Raw genomic sequence first — 18,126 nt, 5'->3', positions numbered from 1 at the left:
AATTCCGAATTGTCGTATCCATGATGGGCACCAACAAATGCCGATGCGACGCCCTTCCTATCGATGGCGCGTACTCGAACAAATAAGAAAGCTGCCACTAAACTAGCCACTATCAGGACTAACAACAGCATAACCAGACCGGCTACGAAGCTAGGAACTGACATACAAATTGTTTCTGGATCCGCCGAAGATGCCGATTGGATCACAACGGTTTCGTTACTTGAAGCGGCATTCAAAGCAAAGTTTACGTCTCCTGGTGCGACTACTTGAATCGTCCTGCTTGTATTCACGTCAGTCATTTCTTGTCCTGCTTCTCTCTTGTATACGTGACTGACGACAATAGTCATTACTTCAGGACTTCTCTTCCTTCTGGCCCCTTGTAAACCTTCTGGTAGATTTCCAACAGATCTGGGCCGACCTCCGAGGGTTGCTAAGTTTCCTTCTAATTCGTCAGCAATTCCATTTTTCCTCTTCATCGTGCTGTATGGTCCATGGTGTCCTGGAGGAGGTGGAGGGGGCAAATGAATATCGTTGCTGGATTGAGATGGCGTTTGAGGTGCTGGGGAAGAAGGACTCGAGGGGTCCGAAGTAGAGGATGATGCAGTTTGAGCTTGCGGTGCTGGAACGATGTTCTCCTTGGTTTCAGAATATGCTCCAGCAGGTCCAGAAGGATGACGAGGGTCAGGATATGCTGGTGGAACGCCGTATTCTGGAAGTTGTGGCGGTCCATAGTCTCCGTGACCCCCGAAATCGCCTGCTCCTAAAGCGTTTCCTAGTGCAGGAGCTCCATAGTCTCCTAATAATCCGAGACCGTGGCCTGCACATTTTGGTTCAGGACAATTGTAACGACACACTTGGATAACACACTGGAAGTGAACATTCATGGAATCGGGGAATTTGAAGGCTTGGAAATATGCGAACGACACTACAGAAGCTGATGGTCCGAAGTTTTTAATTTTCTGGAATTTGCTCATGATCTTTGGTCTTACGACACAACCGTATTGGTCAACCAGTTGGATGGGTGCTCGTTTACCATCATGAGCAACACAATTGCGAACCAACATGTCGAATTTATTTTCGTCATCTTTGATAGCTAAAACCATGGTCATGGTTTGACCGATTTTCACAATTCCCGATACTTCGGATGCCCACGGCCCTTTCCCTACTTGTATTTGCATCCAGCATTGAAGATTATCTCCTAAGAAATTAGCTGTAACAGCGTGCAGCATGTCTACTTGGAAGGGTCGGAAAGTAACTGCTTTCTCATAATAGTCGTACCAGGTGCACCTCAATTTTCGGGCTTGATCCCAAACTTCTTGAACATAAGGGTCGTACTGTATTATAATCGTATTTTCCACATAACTTCCACTAGGAGTCGGCCCACCATAACTTGCGGCGTTGTGATTTGCTGAAGATGACATGCCACAACTATTCAGGAATATTTCGAAGGTAGCACTGAGATGTCCGGTTCCAGGTTTCAGATGAACACAATGGGAATCACTGTAGAATCCTTTAGAAAATATCATTCCATAGAATGGTCTATCGAATTCGATGTTGACTCTCATGTGAGTCTTTTCGCATTGAACTTGGAGATGTTTAATTTGAGGCATATCTCGGTTAGCCAAGGGCCAAGGGTCGTCAGGACCACCATCGCCACCCCCGACGTTTTGAAGAAGATTTGGAGGTGCGTAACCAGGCCCGGAAAGCGGTGGTCCATACACTCCACGATGTTCCAACGGTAGGGACGCTGAATCGGTAAGGGGTGTTTCGCAGACAATTCCCTGAAGAAGAAATTATGTAACTTTTTACATAGTATGTAGTATAATAGTTAACATTTCGAAATTAACTCGTAATTCAATTCCGACTGTCATGTGGTGTTTTGTAACAAGTGTAAATAATAAACGAAGGTACCCGCACATTGTGTTTATTCACTCTATGTAACCATCCGAAATAATGTCACTTTCTCTAACTTAGATACTGAACGAATGTATTATGTCGGTAAATTTGTAAATATCGAAAAATGAAAAAAAAAAAGTTGTAGTTAAAAGCGCGAACACTTTTGACTTACATTGATAACAATAACTGCGAAAAAGACCAAAGAGGCGATTGGTCGTTGAATAGAAGTCTTGATCATGATGAAGCTTGGTGGTGAGTGGTTGTTATTATCAGTAAGTTCTGAAATGAAAGCAATGAGAATATGGCAAGTAAAGAGACAGGTGTAAAAGGCGCGGCAAGCTACTCTTGCTGCGGACACCTGACGGCAATTCTGTGCCTGACCTACTGACACACTAGTAAGAAGCTTGCTTGCTAACATATTCACATGGAAAGATGAATCTATGCATGAAACTTTTTACGCGATGGTACGCAGTGTCAAAGGCATCCGGAATCCGGACAAATTTCCCTTAACTAGAACGCATTGCTTTGCAAACAAATATTCGTGTGTGATACATTTACTAAATAACATCTGTATCGTTCACTTCGATTATTCACTTTAGTTTTAGCGCAAAGTGCAAAAAATCTAAACGTAACGAAGTAACCGAAGCACTTTCTTTTTCTGGGAATTACCGTGCAATTGACATATGGAATTTTATGAAGAAAGCACGAGCTGGGTAGGATATAAAACAAAAATGAGATTAGAAAGTAGAATAATTAATCCGAATTACTACGAATCAAATTACCTACATTTTTGAAACTAACAGAACTTTCTCTGGTTCGTCTATCTTAAGTCTTATCTATTTATGATATTTGCGGCATGTTTATTTCTTTAATATTCCATATAGATATGTGCCGGACACGGTTCAGTAGTTGCATTTTACGTAGTCTTCAGCACTGTATACTGTTTTGTTGTTTTAAACTGACCTCATTAGATAATCACATACGGAAGTCATACATTGTTTTTAACATATGTACTTTTTTTTTACAATTTTCAATATGCCAAAATAAATTTTCAATTAAAAACATTATATAATATTATTAACAACATAATACTACGTTATGAAATATATAAAAATGCCCCAATAATTTCTCTTTTATCGTATAACATGCCAAAACAGTTTGACTGTAGTTTAAAAGAAGAGTTAATAATATACGTGTTGTTTAAACCGTTTAATTTGGCATTTGCGTTTACAAAATCGATAAACGGGTCCGTATACAAATAGATGCAACTGTAAACAATACATTAGCGACATTAAATTGAAATAAATGAATCGGAGTGCTTCAAAATAAGCGAAAAGCTCGCCGAGTACCGGAGACTACAACGTTGCGTCAAGCGCCTAACCCGATAATTCAATGCTCGTTGTACGTTAATATAATTTGTTTTGTAAGTTAATATATTTTTATTATTAATTCCATCTGTTGCGGCATTTAATCTATCTAAACGTAGTTTTTTTAGATGGAAAGGAGAAATGCAGCAGATGCTTCAGGGTAGGCGACGTATGTTTGTTGTACGACATTTTATTGGAAAGTGGCACGAGTTCTTCGAGTTAATCTTGTGTTTGTGCAATTGGCAGACGCGACACACACGTATACAACAAGTATATAAATACATTGGTATATATACAATGGTTGCTCTTAAAAAATGACCGGAAATTACAAAAGTTTGAAGTCGTTTATTTCATAGTTATTTCTTTTTCTTTCCGATCGAATTCCAACCAATCAAATGTAGGTTTTTTTTTTGTTTTAAAATAAAAAATAGACACAATTGGTTACGCGTGCAGAACATAGAGGCTAACTAAATAAGCGTGTGGATATATACGTGTATTAGGATCGATTCTTGTCTTGCATGAGCTTTTTAAACGCTCTAGAACGAATCGGTTTCCGGTTGGTCTATAATAATTGAATTCGTTTTGAACCTTTCTCTTTTTAACATGATATATCTGGAGATAGTATCATACGAGATATGACCACTTTCGTTTGAGTGCGTCGGTTGATAGCGAACAACCCTTCGACTTTATCTTCTCTCTATTCGAAGTCATCGGTGCGAAGAAAAAAAGAAAAGAAAACGAAACCAAATAATTGTCTTATTGTTCTCATCGTTGGTTTCAAACTGCCACTCTTGCCGGTATTGTGTTTCTGTAGAAAGCTGAACGGGTTGTACGCATGGAATTTTCTCACAAAATAGAGTAAATTACAAGAGTATTAATTTTATTATGTATACTTAAAAATTTTAATCTGTCTGAATCTAATGAGGTTGTATATTAATTAAAATATAAAAGTCAGCTTCGCATTTTCTCGACGTTAGTTTTATACTATTTTATGCATATTATATAAACAATAACAGAAACTGTTTTACATAATTAATATTTATTTTTTTAATGTTTTCGTTGTCGTTTAAATTGAAATATTAACATTATTGATTTTCTGTAATGTTTTCGAATGTTTGAAGTTACGTTAAATTCGATCTAATAAAAAAAGAAACATATAGGGGTAGTTTCTTTATTTTCGTACGTATTCGTCTGTTTATCCATTTGTCATGGCCCAGTAGGGAGAGACTTGTTTAAGAGCATTGTCAGTAATACATTTGGTACCATTTTTGTTACAGAACATCCCTCTGAGAACTTCTACATGACGAAGAAAAATATGATGGAAAATTTACTTCATTTTGGTGATGAAAAAATTGATCATTGATTTACGTTAAAGATAAAATTGAGATCAGTTTCTATCTAATTGACCTGTCATCTTATGCATGGACGCGAGAAAGTTGTGCATGCGCCAAGCGGTTGTTGACATACTGCCTTGCTTTCCTTTACTGTGTGCTCAAAAGAGATGTAGTACCTCCACACAGATTGTAAGGTAAGCATGGTACTGTCTGCCAAATACCTCCGCATATGTATAACCATTATCTTAATTAGTCAACTCTTGACGGATGTCTCTTCTTGGTCAAAAGTTTGCCATCATACAGTAATAATGAGGCCCAAAAACATATCGTAAACAGTATCTTTGACCAAATTACAATTTAATTTTACCATAAATACGAAACTTCTATTTCTAATTGTTTAGTTTGCGAACATTCGTATAAAATAAATAGATTTAAATGTTCATTTTAATTCAGTATTGACTATACAATTGTTCCGGCGTATTGAGCCTTTTATAAGAGCATTTTAGGTACTGCACTGTAAGGTGCTCTTGGAAGAGGCTCAATAAAGGTCGAAACATCTTAGGTACTCTAGGATGCTCTTGAAAAAGGCTCAATAGGTCAGATCGATTCTAGAGTCAATAATGCTTCATTAAAGTGAAAATTTGAGGTACCCCAAGAGTTCTTGTAAAAGGTCCAATAGATCAAAGCAACTGTAGAGTCAATAAAGTTAACACTTAAATGCAATGTAGTTTGTTTTAATTATTTGTTTAAGTAATTCTGGAATCTTATATACGTACAAATTGTATATGGTGAGTTGTATTTCTTCTATAACATTAAAAAAAAATGTTAAAAATGGAGACAAAAAAAAACTTAACGGATTCGGAAACCGTTGGGGCTTGTTTTCAAGTTTCATTTGTTTAGTACTTTTTTAAGCAGTAGAGCAACTGTAAATTTGTTAAAAAATTAACACGACAGTGTGTAATGTGGAAATGGAATATACCTACGTTTAGTTATATTTACGAAAACTTAACAAAGAGTAATCCGTAGTAGAAGAAAAATGCGATTCTAACTTTTTGTTTGAAAACAAACGCACCGTTTATTGGAATTATTCCAATAAAAATTTTCATGGCCCAATAAATGATAATTCATGAAAATTTTTGATGTCAAAGGACCTTCATGCATTTTTATTCCAGTTGCTGCAGAAGATTTAGATAATATATTTCACTTAAGGGTTGAAAAGTACTCGTTCGACTTTTGCGATTCACTTCCGTTGTCTGTTAGCAAGCAAGCCACTGATAAGAAGCACTCACCGGTGATACTTACTACTTATTATCACTAGCACTAGTTATCCTTAGATTATCAACTCCTCGCGTTCTCACTAGAGTAAAAGTCACAAAAATTGCACTGATAAGTAATAGCACCTCTTCATGCCATACAAAAAAAAAAATAATAACCCTCACTACACGCTGTTACAATGTCCGAAACGAAACTCCGTCAATATCTTTAAAAGTAACATACTTTAAAATGTTCAGTTGGTTTTATATCAGCGTGAAAGTTGGCCCCCTCTTCAGTACAACGCATGCTAGTGGAACACCAGCTCCAACCGAAGCTTTCGGAAGCACTTTAAACAAATCCGGAATCCTATCCGCGGACTTCACCAATAAACAACTCACTTTCTCAACAAGTTGACGGAATTCCGAAATGACGCTGTTTCGCGACATTTTGGATTGTTCAACTAGAGCCATTGTGTCACAGAGAAAGTAACGCATTGACCCCTTATAATCTCATGATTCACAAATTTTAATATCACGCTCCCTTTCTTTGTAACAAACGCAATTTTTCGGCAATCTACGTAATTGACAAAGCTCATTCAGACTTCGTATTAGCCGATAATACTAAACTTACTAACTTCAAAAATCAGTTAGATAACTGTAAGGTTTTAAGCAAAACATTTACAAACTTACTTTAGTTTCTTTAACCAGAAACAATTAAGGAAGTTATCCTGATTAAATTTTACATCAAGGGACTCATCTCATAAAAATAAAAGAACAATAAGTAAAACGCTTAGAATTCATCTTAATCTGCTATATATCATTCGAATCAGTCGAATTCGCGTAATAACCGTAACAAGACAGCATTCATTTTAATTTTGTATTATTACAAACGATTTATTGTTTTATAATCGAATGCACTGTCTCTGTAATTAAAACCAACAATTTGCATTCACTACGTGTTTTTTTGTGTTGTTTTGCCCTAAGATACCTCTAGAAATAGTAGTTTAGTTTTGAAAATTTGGGACAGCTTTCTGTCTCAAACATATTCGTACATAAAAAAGAGAACGAATTATGACTATTTTATTTAAATGTTATTATAAAAAGTTGATTTTAACTACACGTTTCTCTGCATATTTCAATTTAAAACTAATATATTAATTACATTAATGTATTGTTTATGCAACAACAATGTAAAGTTATTTTATATTTATTGACAACTCCTTTTTTCAACGTATTATATCACGTAGTCTGGTGTATGATTCATCACTGAAGCACAACTATGGTTGCATTAAAAGGATTCGTTAGGACATACCAACCTTTGTGTTAAGACCCTCACGAAATTGGTAACCACTTTCACACATCCGGGTTCACCAGGTGAAAGCAGTTTGCGTCAGTAGACCAATTTTTTTATTGGACTTGAGTTGCTGTTGACAAAAACAGACGTTCTGGTTACTAAGGTGTACAACGATTACACAGTTTGGTGTAATTTCTCCTCCCTCTCTCCCCCTTACCGTTTATTACTGAACACGGATCTAAAATACATAATCTGGGAAACCCTTGTAAGCAATCCATTTTCTCTTTCAAATATTTGACGGTTATAACTGATACATATTGAAACTATAGTATAATAAACATAAATTAATAGAATAAAACAAACAATTTAATTATTGTTTATTTAAATATTACTTCTTCCACGATAATTCACAACTGACAACTGTATTGGATTTTTTATGATTGTGGTTCTAAAGTATATTTCGTTTTGTGACCGTTTTATTTTGATTCCCATGAAAAGTCTACTTTCACTATGAAATTATTTATTCCTTATTCAGCAGTTTTATTAAAAAATGTGCCCAGAATTTATTCGTTTTGATATCGAAAATTTACGAGCGATTTTTACTGTTGTATTAATAAATAGAGAGATGTACAACTTTTAATATACTACGCTGTAATAAGGAATAAATAATTNCTTTCACTATGAAATTATTTATTCCTTATTCAGCAGTTTTATTAAAAAATGTGCCCAGAATTTATTCGTTTTGATATCGAAAATTTACGAGCGATTTTTACTGTTGTATTAATAAATAGAGAGATGTACAACTTTTAATATACTACGCTGTAATCTTCTAATTTTAATTCCGATTACAAATCTGCATTTACTATGAAATTCTTCACACTTTTTTGAGTAATATCATCCAAAAATATGTCTAAAATTTATTCGTTTTAATATCGAAAATTTACGAGCGCGTTTTCTGTTTACTGCATAAACCAAAGAAATGACGCCTTTTAAAAGACTACGCTGTAATCTTCTTATTTTGATTCCGATTGCAAATCTGCATTTACTATGAAATTTTTCACACTTTTTCGAGTAATTTCATCCAAAAATATGTCTAAAATTTATTCGTTTTAATATCAAAAATTTACGAGCGCTTTTTCTGTTCCATATGAACGTAAACTTACCCTACCCCTTCTTATTAAAAGCTTTGTAACTTTCTTATCTTAATTTTAATAACAAAATTGCTTTTAAAACAAAATTCTCCATCGTTTTCTAGTAGATTTATCGTAAAATGTAGCAAAAATTAGTTGGATTTAGTATCGAATATATACGAGCGCGTTTTCTGTTTACTGCATAAATCAAAGGAATGACGCCTTTTAATAGACTACGCTGTAATCTTCTAATTTTAATTACGATTGCAAATCTGCATTCACTATAAAATTCTTCACACTTTTTCCAGTAATTTTATGCAAAAATATGTCTAAAATTTATTCGTTTTAATTTCGAAAATTTACGAGCGCTTTTTCTGTTTTATACAAACGTAGTTACTTTGCTACTTCTTAAGGAATGCATTGCAACATTTTTATCTTAATTCCAATGACAATTCTCCTTTCGGTGTGAAAATCATTAGGGTTTTTTGAGCAGTATTTAATACAGTGAAGAACTGGCTTTCACCGTAAGAACGTGTTATTGTGTTCTTAGTAGCTCTAAACTAAAATACCCTTAAAAATGTTGTTTTACGAAAATTAAATCAATACCAAGAAAGATACAAAAAAGACTTTCACCCTTACGGAATTCGCAGGATAAAGGAAAAAGGAAGAGAAAATAGCTAATCGTTCCTCTAGTTGAAGATGTTAATCTACAGGTTTTAGTGAATGAAAGTGAATGGATGTAGCGTGTCTTTCAGAGCATGACCCAATTATAACTTGGTCTACACCGCTACGAAAGCTACGTATCGTGCCAATTGCAATTCCGTTAACAAATTAAACAAATGTCTTCTTTGTCTAAAATTCTACCTTAGCCAATTTATATATCATCCACACTGTTCATTTGCTTGCATGTTACTTATTTAGTCGCACACATTTAATTATATCATTTATATATTTATCTCCAAAACATTCTCAAAACACAAATACGTTAAGGTGCTGATGCAAATAGTGCCGCCTGATGTTAAGTATCAAAGCACATGATATTTCGTATTCGTAAGTAATTCTAAATTTTTTTTTAACTAACCATCTGTTCAACAATCTAACTCTTTTGTTTATAATGAAGTTATCCATGTATGTATATAAATCCCATATTGCAAATGTGATTAATTTAACTAACATTTAGAAGCTAACAATGCTTTAAACATGTAACCCAATTCGATATTAATTATATTTTCGGCTCAAACAGATGGCTATCGAAATGCATCATTTGAGTGAAATTTAAATTTTAACAAATAGGAAATGCGTGCAATCGGGGGTCCACTTTTAATATGCCATGTATAAAAAACGACAGTTTAGAAACGAGCAAAGTCTTAAAGTTTTGAACAGCACTACTGAAAAAAATGCGTTTTATTTCTATTCGTAATTGGTTCATTAATTAATGGAAGACTTCAACCATTTAATTTTAAACAGTTAATCCAGCTAGAAAAGATACTTTCTACGGTAGTTCTTGTCTACATATGTACCTTCATTAAACGTATGCAGAGCGCGAAAAACCAAAACAACTTATTGACTGACTACACCAATACTACTTACTATACATATACCACTAATGAGAACCTTTATATCAATTAGAGCAAGAAGGATAATTTGTTTGGTTAACAGCAGATTCCGGCTTCTATTTTCAATAGACTGTATGCATAGTGCCCCTTTTCAGAAAAAGCATAGCATTTTAAAAAAAGAGCTCTCATTGGACGCCTAGCAGATGTGAAACATCGAAATTCCGCTTCTGTTTGAAGCGTTGAGCGTGTCTTGCCATGCGGGGTGTCTTGCCATGCTCGATTCGCTTTATTACCCTCTAGGCGCGCCTAAAGATCCCATTAAAAAGAAAAAGAGTTCATGATAAATGACCAGTATGCGGTGGAGTGGTTTTTCGTACACGGACAACTTACATTAAAAATTCAAGCTGTCTTATGGGGGCGTAACCGATTTATCAGTTTGTTTTACTTTCGTCATTGTATTTTGACCGATAAGAAGCGTGGGCTGTTGGCACTTTCGTTTTTGCGGTTATTATAGCTGTGCTAGAGAAATTTAATTCACTTAACTCGACGTCCGCTTCCAAAGAGGTTTGTGCATCAACAATGTCAAGGACGGTACATAAAGCAGGAGATCCGGTGCTTGTTGTTGACCTGAATTTCTCTGCTTGATTGTGGTTTAAAGCCGTAACTAGCAGATAATAATCACAATCGCCGGCTGCCAATTGTAACATGCTTCGAAGCTACCTCGGAAACCAGACGTGTATTTACTCATTTAATTCTACACATACACACGATCGCACAAAAATAAATGCGCATAATTTTCGGCACTGATGTTTAATTCAAAAATAAAAACACTCCGCTTTATCCAAACCGAATAATCAAAAAATTAAAAGAACCGAAACATATCTCATTCATATTTTTACAATAAATAGGTACTAGAAGAAAAAATTTTGAAAATATAAAGTAATTTAAGGGAAACTTTTTGTAGAATCAAAAACACAGTTATATCTGCTTCTTTTTGACGTTGAATGGGAGTAAAATTTTAGTTCGCGTTGCGCACGCAGCGTGCAACGGAAGTTACGTCTCATGCGACGGAAATTGTACGCAATTATTATTGTACTGGCTAAATAAATATACACAAAAGTAGATATATAACTTCTACTGCGTATAATAAGTTCATACATTCGTTTTTTATCACAATCGGTACAGTACGAGTTGCGAAAAAAAAATATTTTCTATCTTAATTTGTTTTTTTTTTGGAAAGCAGCTGGTTAACTTGGAGATTAGAAATTCTCGGAATTTTAATATTTTAGTGATATCTAGTAAAAGCCGATACACTTTGCATACTAGTAATGCACATAGGTACATAGCTACATAGGTACATAGGTAGTTTAATCGTTATATTTATCTGTTTTATAATCCAGGAAATAATAAATACTTAGAGATAAGAAACAAAATTAACTTAAATCTTGACAGTTTAAGATTAAATAGCATAGGTACTATGTACAAATCCCATTTACTACACAGATAAATTAATCCAAACAATTTCTTGGCATACATAACTACCCATAACATAACAGATTTTGCCAAGAATACATAAATAAAAATTATTTTTAGAAATAAAACTATCAAACGAAATAAGTGAGAAATTTATTAAGTTTTTATAATAAATAATGTACATATGTACACAGGGAGCGCTTTAAGTTAATTTAACATAATATTGTAAAATAAAAAAACACTCGTACAAGCAATTATCCCAAAAAAGTTTCTAATTTTAACCAAATAGCTATACAATTGCAATTAGAATTTGTGTGTTAACGAATTTGATGCCTTCACACAATAGCAAATGTAAACCCATACAATAACATTATACCTAGAATACAAACGACAATAAAAAGAAATTTTCGAGAAGATTGTATTAGATGTGTGGTGCCATTTGTTTTAGGTCAAAGACACACATAAATGGTAGAAAGTAATTGGCACAAGATTAATGTACCTAGTTGTCTATAAAATAAAATAAGCGCATAGGTAAACATAAAAAAAATAAATAATAAAAGTGCATTCATTAAACAAGTGTACAACTGTTTTTTAATCCCTTGTATTTTGTATCTTTATTCACATTCAATTAGACTAAAATCCTACACCAAAAAAGTAATTTAAAAGAATATTGAACACGCCTATAATTATTACTTATATTGTAATGCATCGATAGATTACAAAATCCTTTTGTCATGGGGTACTAATTTACGTAAGCATATATATAAATTAGAAAAAAAATAAAATCAAACCAAAAAAATTCAAATAGATAATTAAAATTTTGGCTAATCGTAAGTTTGATTTCACCCAATGAATGATTTGCTCCATCTGTATCCTACTAGATATCAGAAAAAGGAGAACAATATAGATCTATTGTACATAAGCTGCAGTTATGTTGCCATGTAAGCATCTCAGCCAACGAACGTTGTCTAAATTGCTATTATGGGTTAATCCTTTCGAAAAATTTTTAAAAATCCAAAAATATTCCCGTTTTCATTCTGCAAATAAACTTCACGAGGCCTACAAAAGAGCGAAACGAACATGTGACTGTAAGTATAGAGTGAAATATTTCTTCCATGCTTATGATGGATTCTCATGCTAGTTATATGATTATTTGAATTACATTTTAGCTAAAAAATTGCCGAAAGATGTAAATGTAAAAGCAGTATTTGCTTGTAACGAATTAGATTTAAAAGAAGTCAATGTTTATGGATTTGATTATGATTACACCTTGGCATGTTACAAACCTTCTTTGGATTACCTCTTATATAATTTAGCTAGACAAACGTTAATAGAACAGTATAAGGTAAATAATTACTTACATATAGAAGCAATTGCTCTCTACAGATTTAATTTATTTTAATATCGCTAAAAGCTAAATTGACATGCTATTACTTAGCAACGTATTTTTACATAACCTCAAAGATACATTCTTAGGCTTTTTAAGTATAGTTTGCATGTTAATTTTTTATTCTTTCAGTATCCTAAGGAGATAGCTAATTTAGAATATAAACCAGGCTTTGCCATTAGAGGTTTACATTATGATATTGAGAAAGGAGTGTTACTCAAACTGGATTCATTCCTTCAAATTCAATTTGGTTCTGTATACAGAGGATTAAAACCATTAACTGATGAAGAAGTATTACAGCTTTACAGAAATCGTATCATACCTATTGATTATGTTGAGGCCAACATTAGAAACACCCATGTTAGATAGAGTACCAAATTATTATTCTAGAAGCCTTCTATAAAATATTAATATTTTAGGAACCTACATCACAAATGGTTCAATTGGCTGACTTATTTTCTGTTCCTGAAATGTGTCTACTTTGTAATATTGCAGATTATTTTGAGAAAAAGCACATTGATTATCACCCAGAGATTCTTTTCCGTGATGTTAAAGTAAATCTCTANGCAGAAGAGCCTGCGACTTGGTTCTACGTTTACCAACGTTACACCGTCTCGTTCTCTGCTACCTCATTCGTTTTTTACAAATGTTCAATAAACCTGATGTGGTTCAACATACCAAAATGGACGCATCAAATTTAGCGATGGTCTTTGCACCTAACTGTCTTAGATGTACAGCCAGCGATCCCCACACTATTTTTGATAACGCTCGAAAAGAAATGACTTTCATGCGTTGTCTTATTCAAGAATTAGATACTGATTGTGTTCGCGATATGATTTGACCCCTTTTGTTTTTATTTAAACTTGTAAGAAAAGTAACATGCACTGTATTTAAAAGTCGGATCTTGCTCTCCTATTCTGACTATTTTTGTGTAACCAGTTTAGGATGAGTAAAAGTTTAAATTATGATTAAGCGCCAAATTATTTTCGTAATTAAGATACATGCTGAGCCATCTTGTGGTAAAATATAGAAACAGTAGGTTGCAAAGTTTATAGCAGTTTATAGATGGATAGCGTGTAGCCCATAACATAAACGAAAATATGTAGTATTGTTGGCGTTAAATGATGAGTTCAATGATGGTGTATATTATTAATTTACGTTTTAATAAAAGTATGTAACTTATTTTCATATGCTATTTCGAATGTCTTCCATTATGAAAGAAAACATGGTATTGCAGTCGTTAACTTCAACGTGACAATTTCCAAAGCAAACCATTATAGGCTATTCTACTTATTAGAATGTTAAGAAATGGCATCCAACACCTACAGGTAATCCTATTCTAGATCAATAATTACTATATTAATTTTATAATTGCTTCTAATGTNAAATAAAATTATAATTTACCTTTTTTTTTCTAGGAATTACATTAAATATGTTTTCAATGAACAGTTTGGCAGCGTATTCCGAACTTACCACAATCCCACATATTTCTCACGTAGATTGTTTAGATTTGCTGATATTTATACGTCAAATATCACAAATTTACTCAATTACTCAGTAAATCATACATTTTATCCTAGGAGAGGTGTCATGCCACACGAATATAGTTCATACTTTGTGTAAATATATTTTTAAATGTTTTCATTGCAAACTCTTCACTAATATGCTATACTACTCTACTGTACTTGAACATTTCTTATTTCCAACTAACTACACTTCATTGCTTTCGTAATGGGTATTTTGTAGAAAATTCTTCTGGTGCTGGTTTTTATTCAATTATATTTCGTTACCTTTTAAGTCGAGAATCTGATATTTTCAGGCGAGAAGCATCTGCGTGGTAGAATGTGAAAAATGTGTTCTCCAAAACTGGCTGTGCAATTTACCTAACACTAAAATTTACAGAACGAACGACACGAATTTTTTATTACATAGAACACCAAAGGTTCATTTTAGAAGTATTTTTCTAGGCAGATTTTAATTTTCAATTAAGAAACGTTATTAGCTTCATAAACTGTATTACTTATTTATTTATTTTTTTTGTGTGCTATTGCCTGAACATTTTTTATAAATTTCTGCAAAATGAACTGTATTTATTATTTGTTTTTCTCGTATTTATGAAGATTGTATATTGACAATTTTTGTAGATAATAAAAATTAACTTAGTATTGAATGCCTTTTTTATTTCTGAAAATACATACGAAAATAATTAATCCATATAAAAAAGAAAGTTGAATAAGCTATCAAATCATTTGGTAGTTAATAGAATATTAAATAAAAAAAATTGTACAGTACTACAGTTGTTCCACCTTCGAATGGAAAATATAATAATAAGTTGGAATTGGAATTGGAAGCGTTGTACTTTACTTTATTCTTGAAAATTAATATAAATTATTAAAAAGCACTGATATACTAAATAGTTGAGTAAAAGTTTAAATTATGATTAAGCGCCAAATTATTTTCGTAATTAAGATACATGCTGAGCCATCTTGTGGTAAAATATAGAAACAGTAGGTTGCAAAGTTTATAGCAGTTTATAGATGGATAGCGTGTAGCCCATAACATAAACGAAAATATGTAGTATTGTTGGCGTTAAATGATGAGTTCAATGATGGTGTATATTATTAATTTACGTTTTAATAAAAGTATGTAACTTATTTTCATATGCTATTTCGAATGTCTTCCATTATGAAAGAAAACATGGTATTGCAGTCGTTAACTTCAACGTGACAATTTCCAAAGCAAACCATTATAGGCTATTCTACTTATTAGAATGTTAAGAAATGGCATCCAACACCTACAGGTAATCCTATTCTAGATCAATAATTACTATATTAATTTTATAATTGCTTCTAATGTACTATTTGTGTACAAATTTTTGATAGTATGATTGAATTCATGAACCCTTTGTAGGTTGTAACTGTGTTCAAAAAGTAATAATTGGGGCAGCTGCCCAGTACCAATTTTAGTATAGTTTTTGTTGTCAAATAAATAGTAATAACGGTATATTAACACATATCTTTATCTTATCATTGCAGGGTAGAATGGGTGGAAATAATAGAACCAAAAACAAAAGAACATATGTATGCAAATCTAACAACAGGAGAATGTGTTTGGGATCCTCCAGAAGGTGTTCCAGTTAAAAGAACAACATCTAATCAGTGGTGGGAACTATTTGATTCCAATACAGCACGTTTTTATTATTACAATGCCACATCCCAAAGAACAGTTTGGCACAAACCAACTAATTGTGATATTATACCATTAGCTAAGTTGCAATTATTAAAGCACAATACAGATTGCAGAACAGCACCAACAACAACCAATCATCAAGGAACACAAACATGTGACCAACCTGGAAGAAATCAATCACTAAGTCTATCAGCAAGTACACCACAGTTAAGGAGAAAGTCCAGTGATCTGTGTAGGAGCAGTAGCTTCAGTCAACGTGGTGGAGATGCTCCTTTATATTCAAACTGGCATGATTCACACTTGTTACCTTTGGAACACTTTTTACTCAACAACAGTAGAGATTCTGAAAGTGATAGATCAGATAGTGGAAGTGAATCACTCACTGGTCATGAGCCGGATAATGAAGACTCAGATCAATCAGAAGGGAATTATTTACCTCACCGTTTACGTCCTGTACCGGTAGAATATCTTAATCTGCCTACTGCTGTTACTGAACCTCCTCGCCAACAAACTTCTGTGCCTCCATTAAAACCAGCCCCAGAGCCTCCCTTGCAACCAGAAAGAGAAGCTGATATGGAAAAGTTTGCAGCTGATAACTTAAACTTAGGTGGTAGAGGTTTATTTAGAAGAAAAACCAGTGTAAGGGAACTTCTAAGTTGGACTTCTCGCGGTTTAACACGTCCGCTTCTAGCTTCTAGTAAACCCTTAGCCAAGCAAGCTTTGGATATGTTTAGGCAAGTCCAAATGTATATGGGAGACCGTAAAGCAAGACCTGGAACATCTCTTAATTCTTTGTTAGTAGAAATTATTAATTTGGCTCATGCACAACCGGTCTTAAGAGATGAACTATTTGTACAGTTGTGTAAACAAACAACTGAAAATCCTCGAAGAGAATCGTTAGTAAGGGGATGGGAATTGTTAACTATCACTTTGGCCTTTATACCTCCCAGTTCAACTTTCCAGCCTGCATTACTTGGTTACCTAAATAGACATAGAGATCCTACATTTGCTAGGTGTTTTCCGGACGTCTCACGTTGGCCTATTCACGTTCAGGTCAGTAAAATAAATTATTTTACAATTATTTACGACAACGTATACCAAATGTAAAATATATTTAAAAACAAAATGTGCAATTTTAAACAAATTGGAACATGTGTACATGAACTTGCATATGCATTTGCAATTTACTTTAAAATTGAAATTGCTTTATTAAAGGGTTTTTGTGATATTTTAAGAATGTAACTGATTCAGAAAAATTTTAACAGGTAAGCCACTATGCAACGGTAGCGTGTCAAAGGTTGGAGCGAATAGGAGTGGGAGGTAAAAGATCTGCACGTCGTCCTCAAATGGATGACGTAGAGTCTGCCAGAAGTCAAATATTTCAAGCTAGTCTTTTTGGTAACACTTTAAGAGAAGTAATGCAATTACAGGCGAGTCGCTGGCCAAATAGGCGTTTGCCCTGGCCGCAAGTAGAATTGTCGCAACAAGTTTTGCGCCTTCATGGATTGAACACTGAAGGAATATTCAGAGTATCCGCTGACGTTGACGAAGTCTCGAGATTAAAAGCCCAAATGGATAAATGGAATTTTAGTGAACCAAGCGACGCTCATGTGCCAGCTAATTTATTGAAGTTATGGCTAAGAGAATTGTATGAACCCCTTATACCAGATTCTCTTTATCCAGAATGTGTAGCAGAACCAATGACCGGCAGAAGAGCCTGCGACTTGGTTCTACGTTTACCAACGTTACACCGTCTCGTTCTCTGCTACCTCATTCGTTTTTTACAAATGTTCAATAAACCTGATGTGGTTCAACATACCAAAATGGACGCATCAAATTTAGCGATGGTCTTTGCACCTAACTGTCTTAGATGTACAGCCAGCGATCCCCACACTATTTTTGATAACGCTCGAAAAGAAATGACTTTCATGCGTTGTCTTATTCAAGAATTAGATACTGATTGTGTTCGCGATATGATTTGACCCCTTTTGTTTTTATTTAAACTTGTAAGAAAAGTAACATGCACTGTATTTAAAAGTCGGATCTTGCTCTCCTATTCTGACTATTTTTGTGTAACCAGTTTAGGACCTGATTCATTTTACCTGATTGCAAATAAATAATAATATTAGGTTATTAGATTATATAACATATATTTAGTTGCTGTTTGTTTTTTTACCATTCAAACAGCTGTTGAATCCTTGCAAGTATATATGATAAAAATGACTGAAATATATATATCAGTTTCTG

General features: G+C 33.7%; 3 protein-coding genes across 3 annotated transcripts; 2 read left to right on the top strand and 1 right to left on the bottom strand.

The window, feature by feature from the left end:
• Positions 1–2: 2 nt before the first annotated feature.
• On the bottom strand, positions 3–6,063 carry LOC112905612 (the record flags this gene model as incomplete). The annotated part of the gene is made up of 3 exons (XM_025978347.1): positions 5,900–6,063; positions 2,069–2,175; positions 3–1,781 (listed from the first exon to the last, which is right to left on the bottom strand). Coding segments are annotated over exons 2-3 (1,845 nt in total), but the record flags the coding sequence as incomplete, so codon positions are not given.
• Positions 6,064–9,174: 3,111 nt separating this feature from the next.
• LOC112905611 (5'-nucleotidase domain-containing protein 3-like) lies at positions 9,175–14,774 on the top strand. The gene is made up of 6 exons (XM_025978345.1): positions 9,175–9,324; positions 12,185–12,391; positions 12,473–12,648; positions 12,823–13,050; positions 13,110–13,244; positions 14,089–14,774. The coding sequence occupies exons 2-6, from the start codon at positions 12,235–12,237 to the stop codon at positions 14,311–14,313; spliced, it is 921 nt and encodes a 306-aa protein (XP_025834130.1). The 5' UTR covers positions 9,175–9,324; positions 12,185–12,234; the 3' UTR covers positions 14,314–14,774.
• A 445-nt stretch (positions 14,775–15,219) lies between these two features.
• Positions 15,220–18,008, top strand: LOC108735290 (rho GTPase-activating protein 39). The gene is made up of 3 exons (XM_025977720.1): positions 15,220–15,490; positions 15,726–16,932; positions 17,145–18,008. The coding sequence occupies exons 1-3, from the start codon at positions 15,471–15,473 to the stop codon at positions 17,859–17,861; spliced, it is 1,944 nt and encodes a 647-aa protein (XP_025833505.1). The 5' UTR covers positions 15,220–15,470; the 3' UTR covers positions 17,862–18,008.
• Positions 18,009–18,126: the final 118 nt, after the last annotated feature.

Source organism: Agrilus planipennis, unplaced genomic scaffold (genome assembly GCF_000699045.2).
Source record: "Agrilus planipennis isolate EAB-ADULT unplaced genomic scaffold, Apla_2.0 scaffold15, whole genome shotgun sequence".
In the NCBI taxonomy this organism is placed as follows: Eukaryota; Metazoa; Arthropoda; class Insecta; order Coleoptera; family Buprestidae; genus Agrilus; species Agrilus planipennis.
This window is presented reverse-complemented; position numbering and strand designations above follow the sequence as displayed.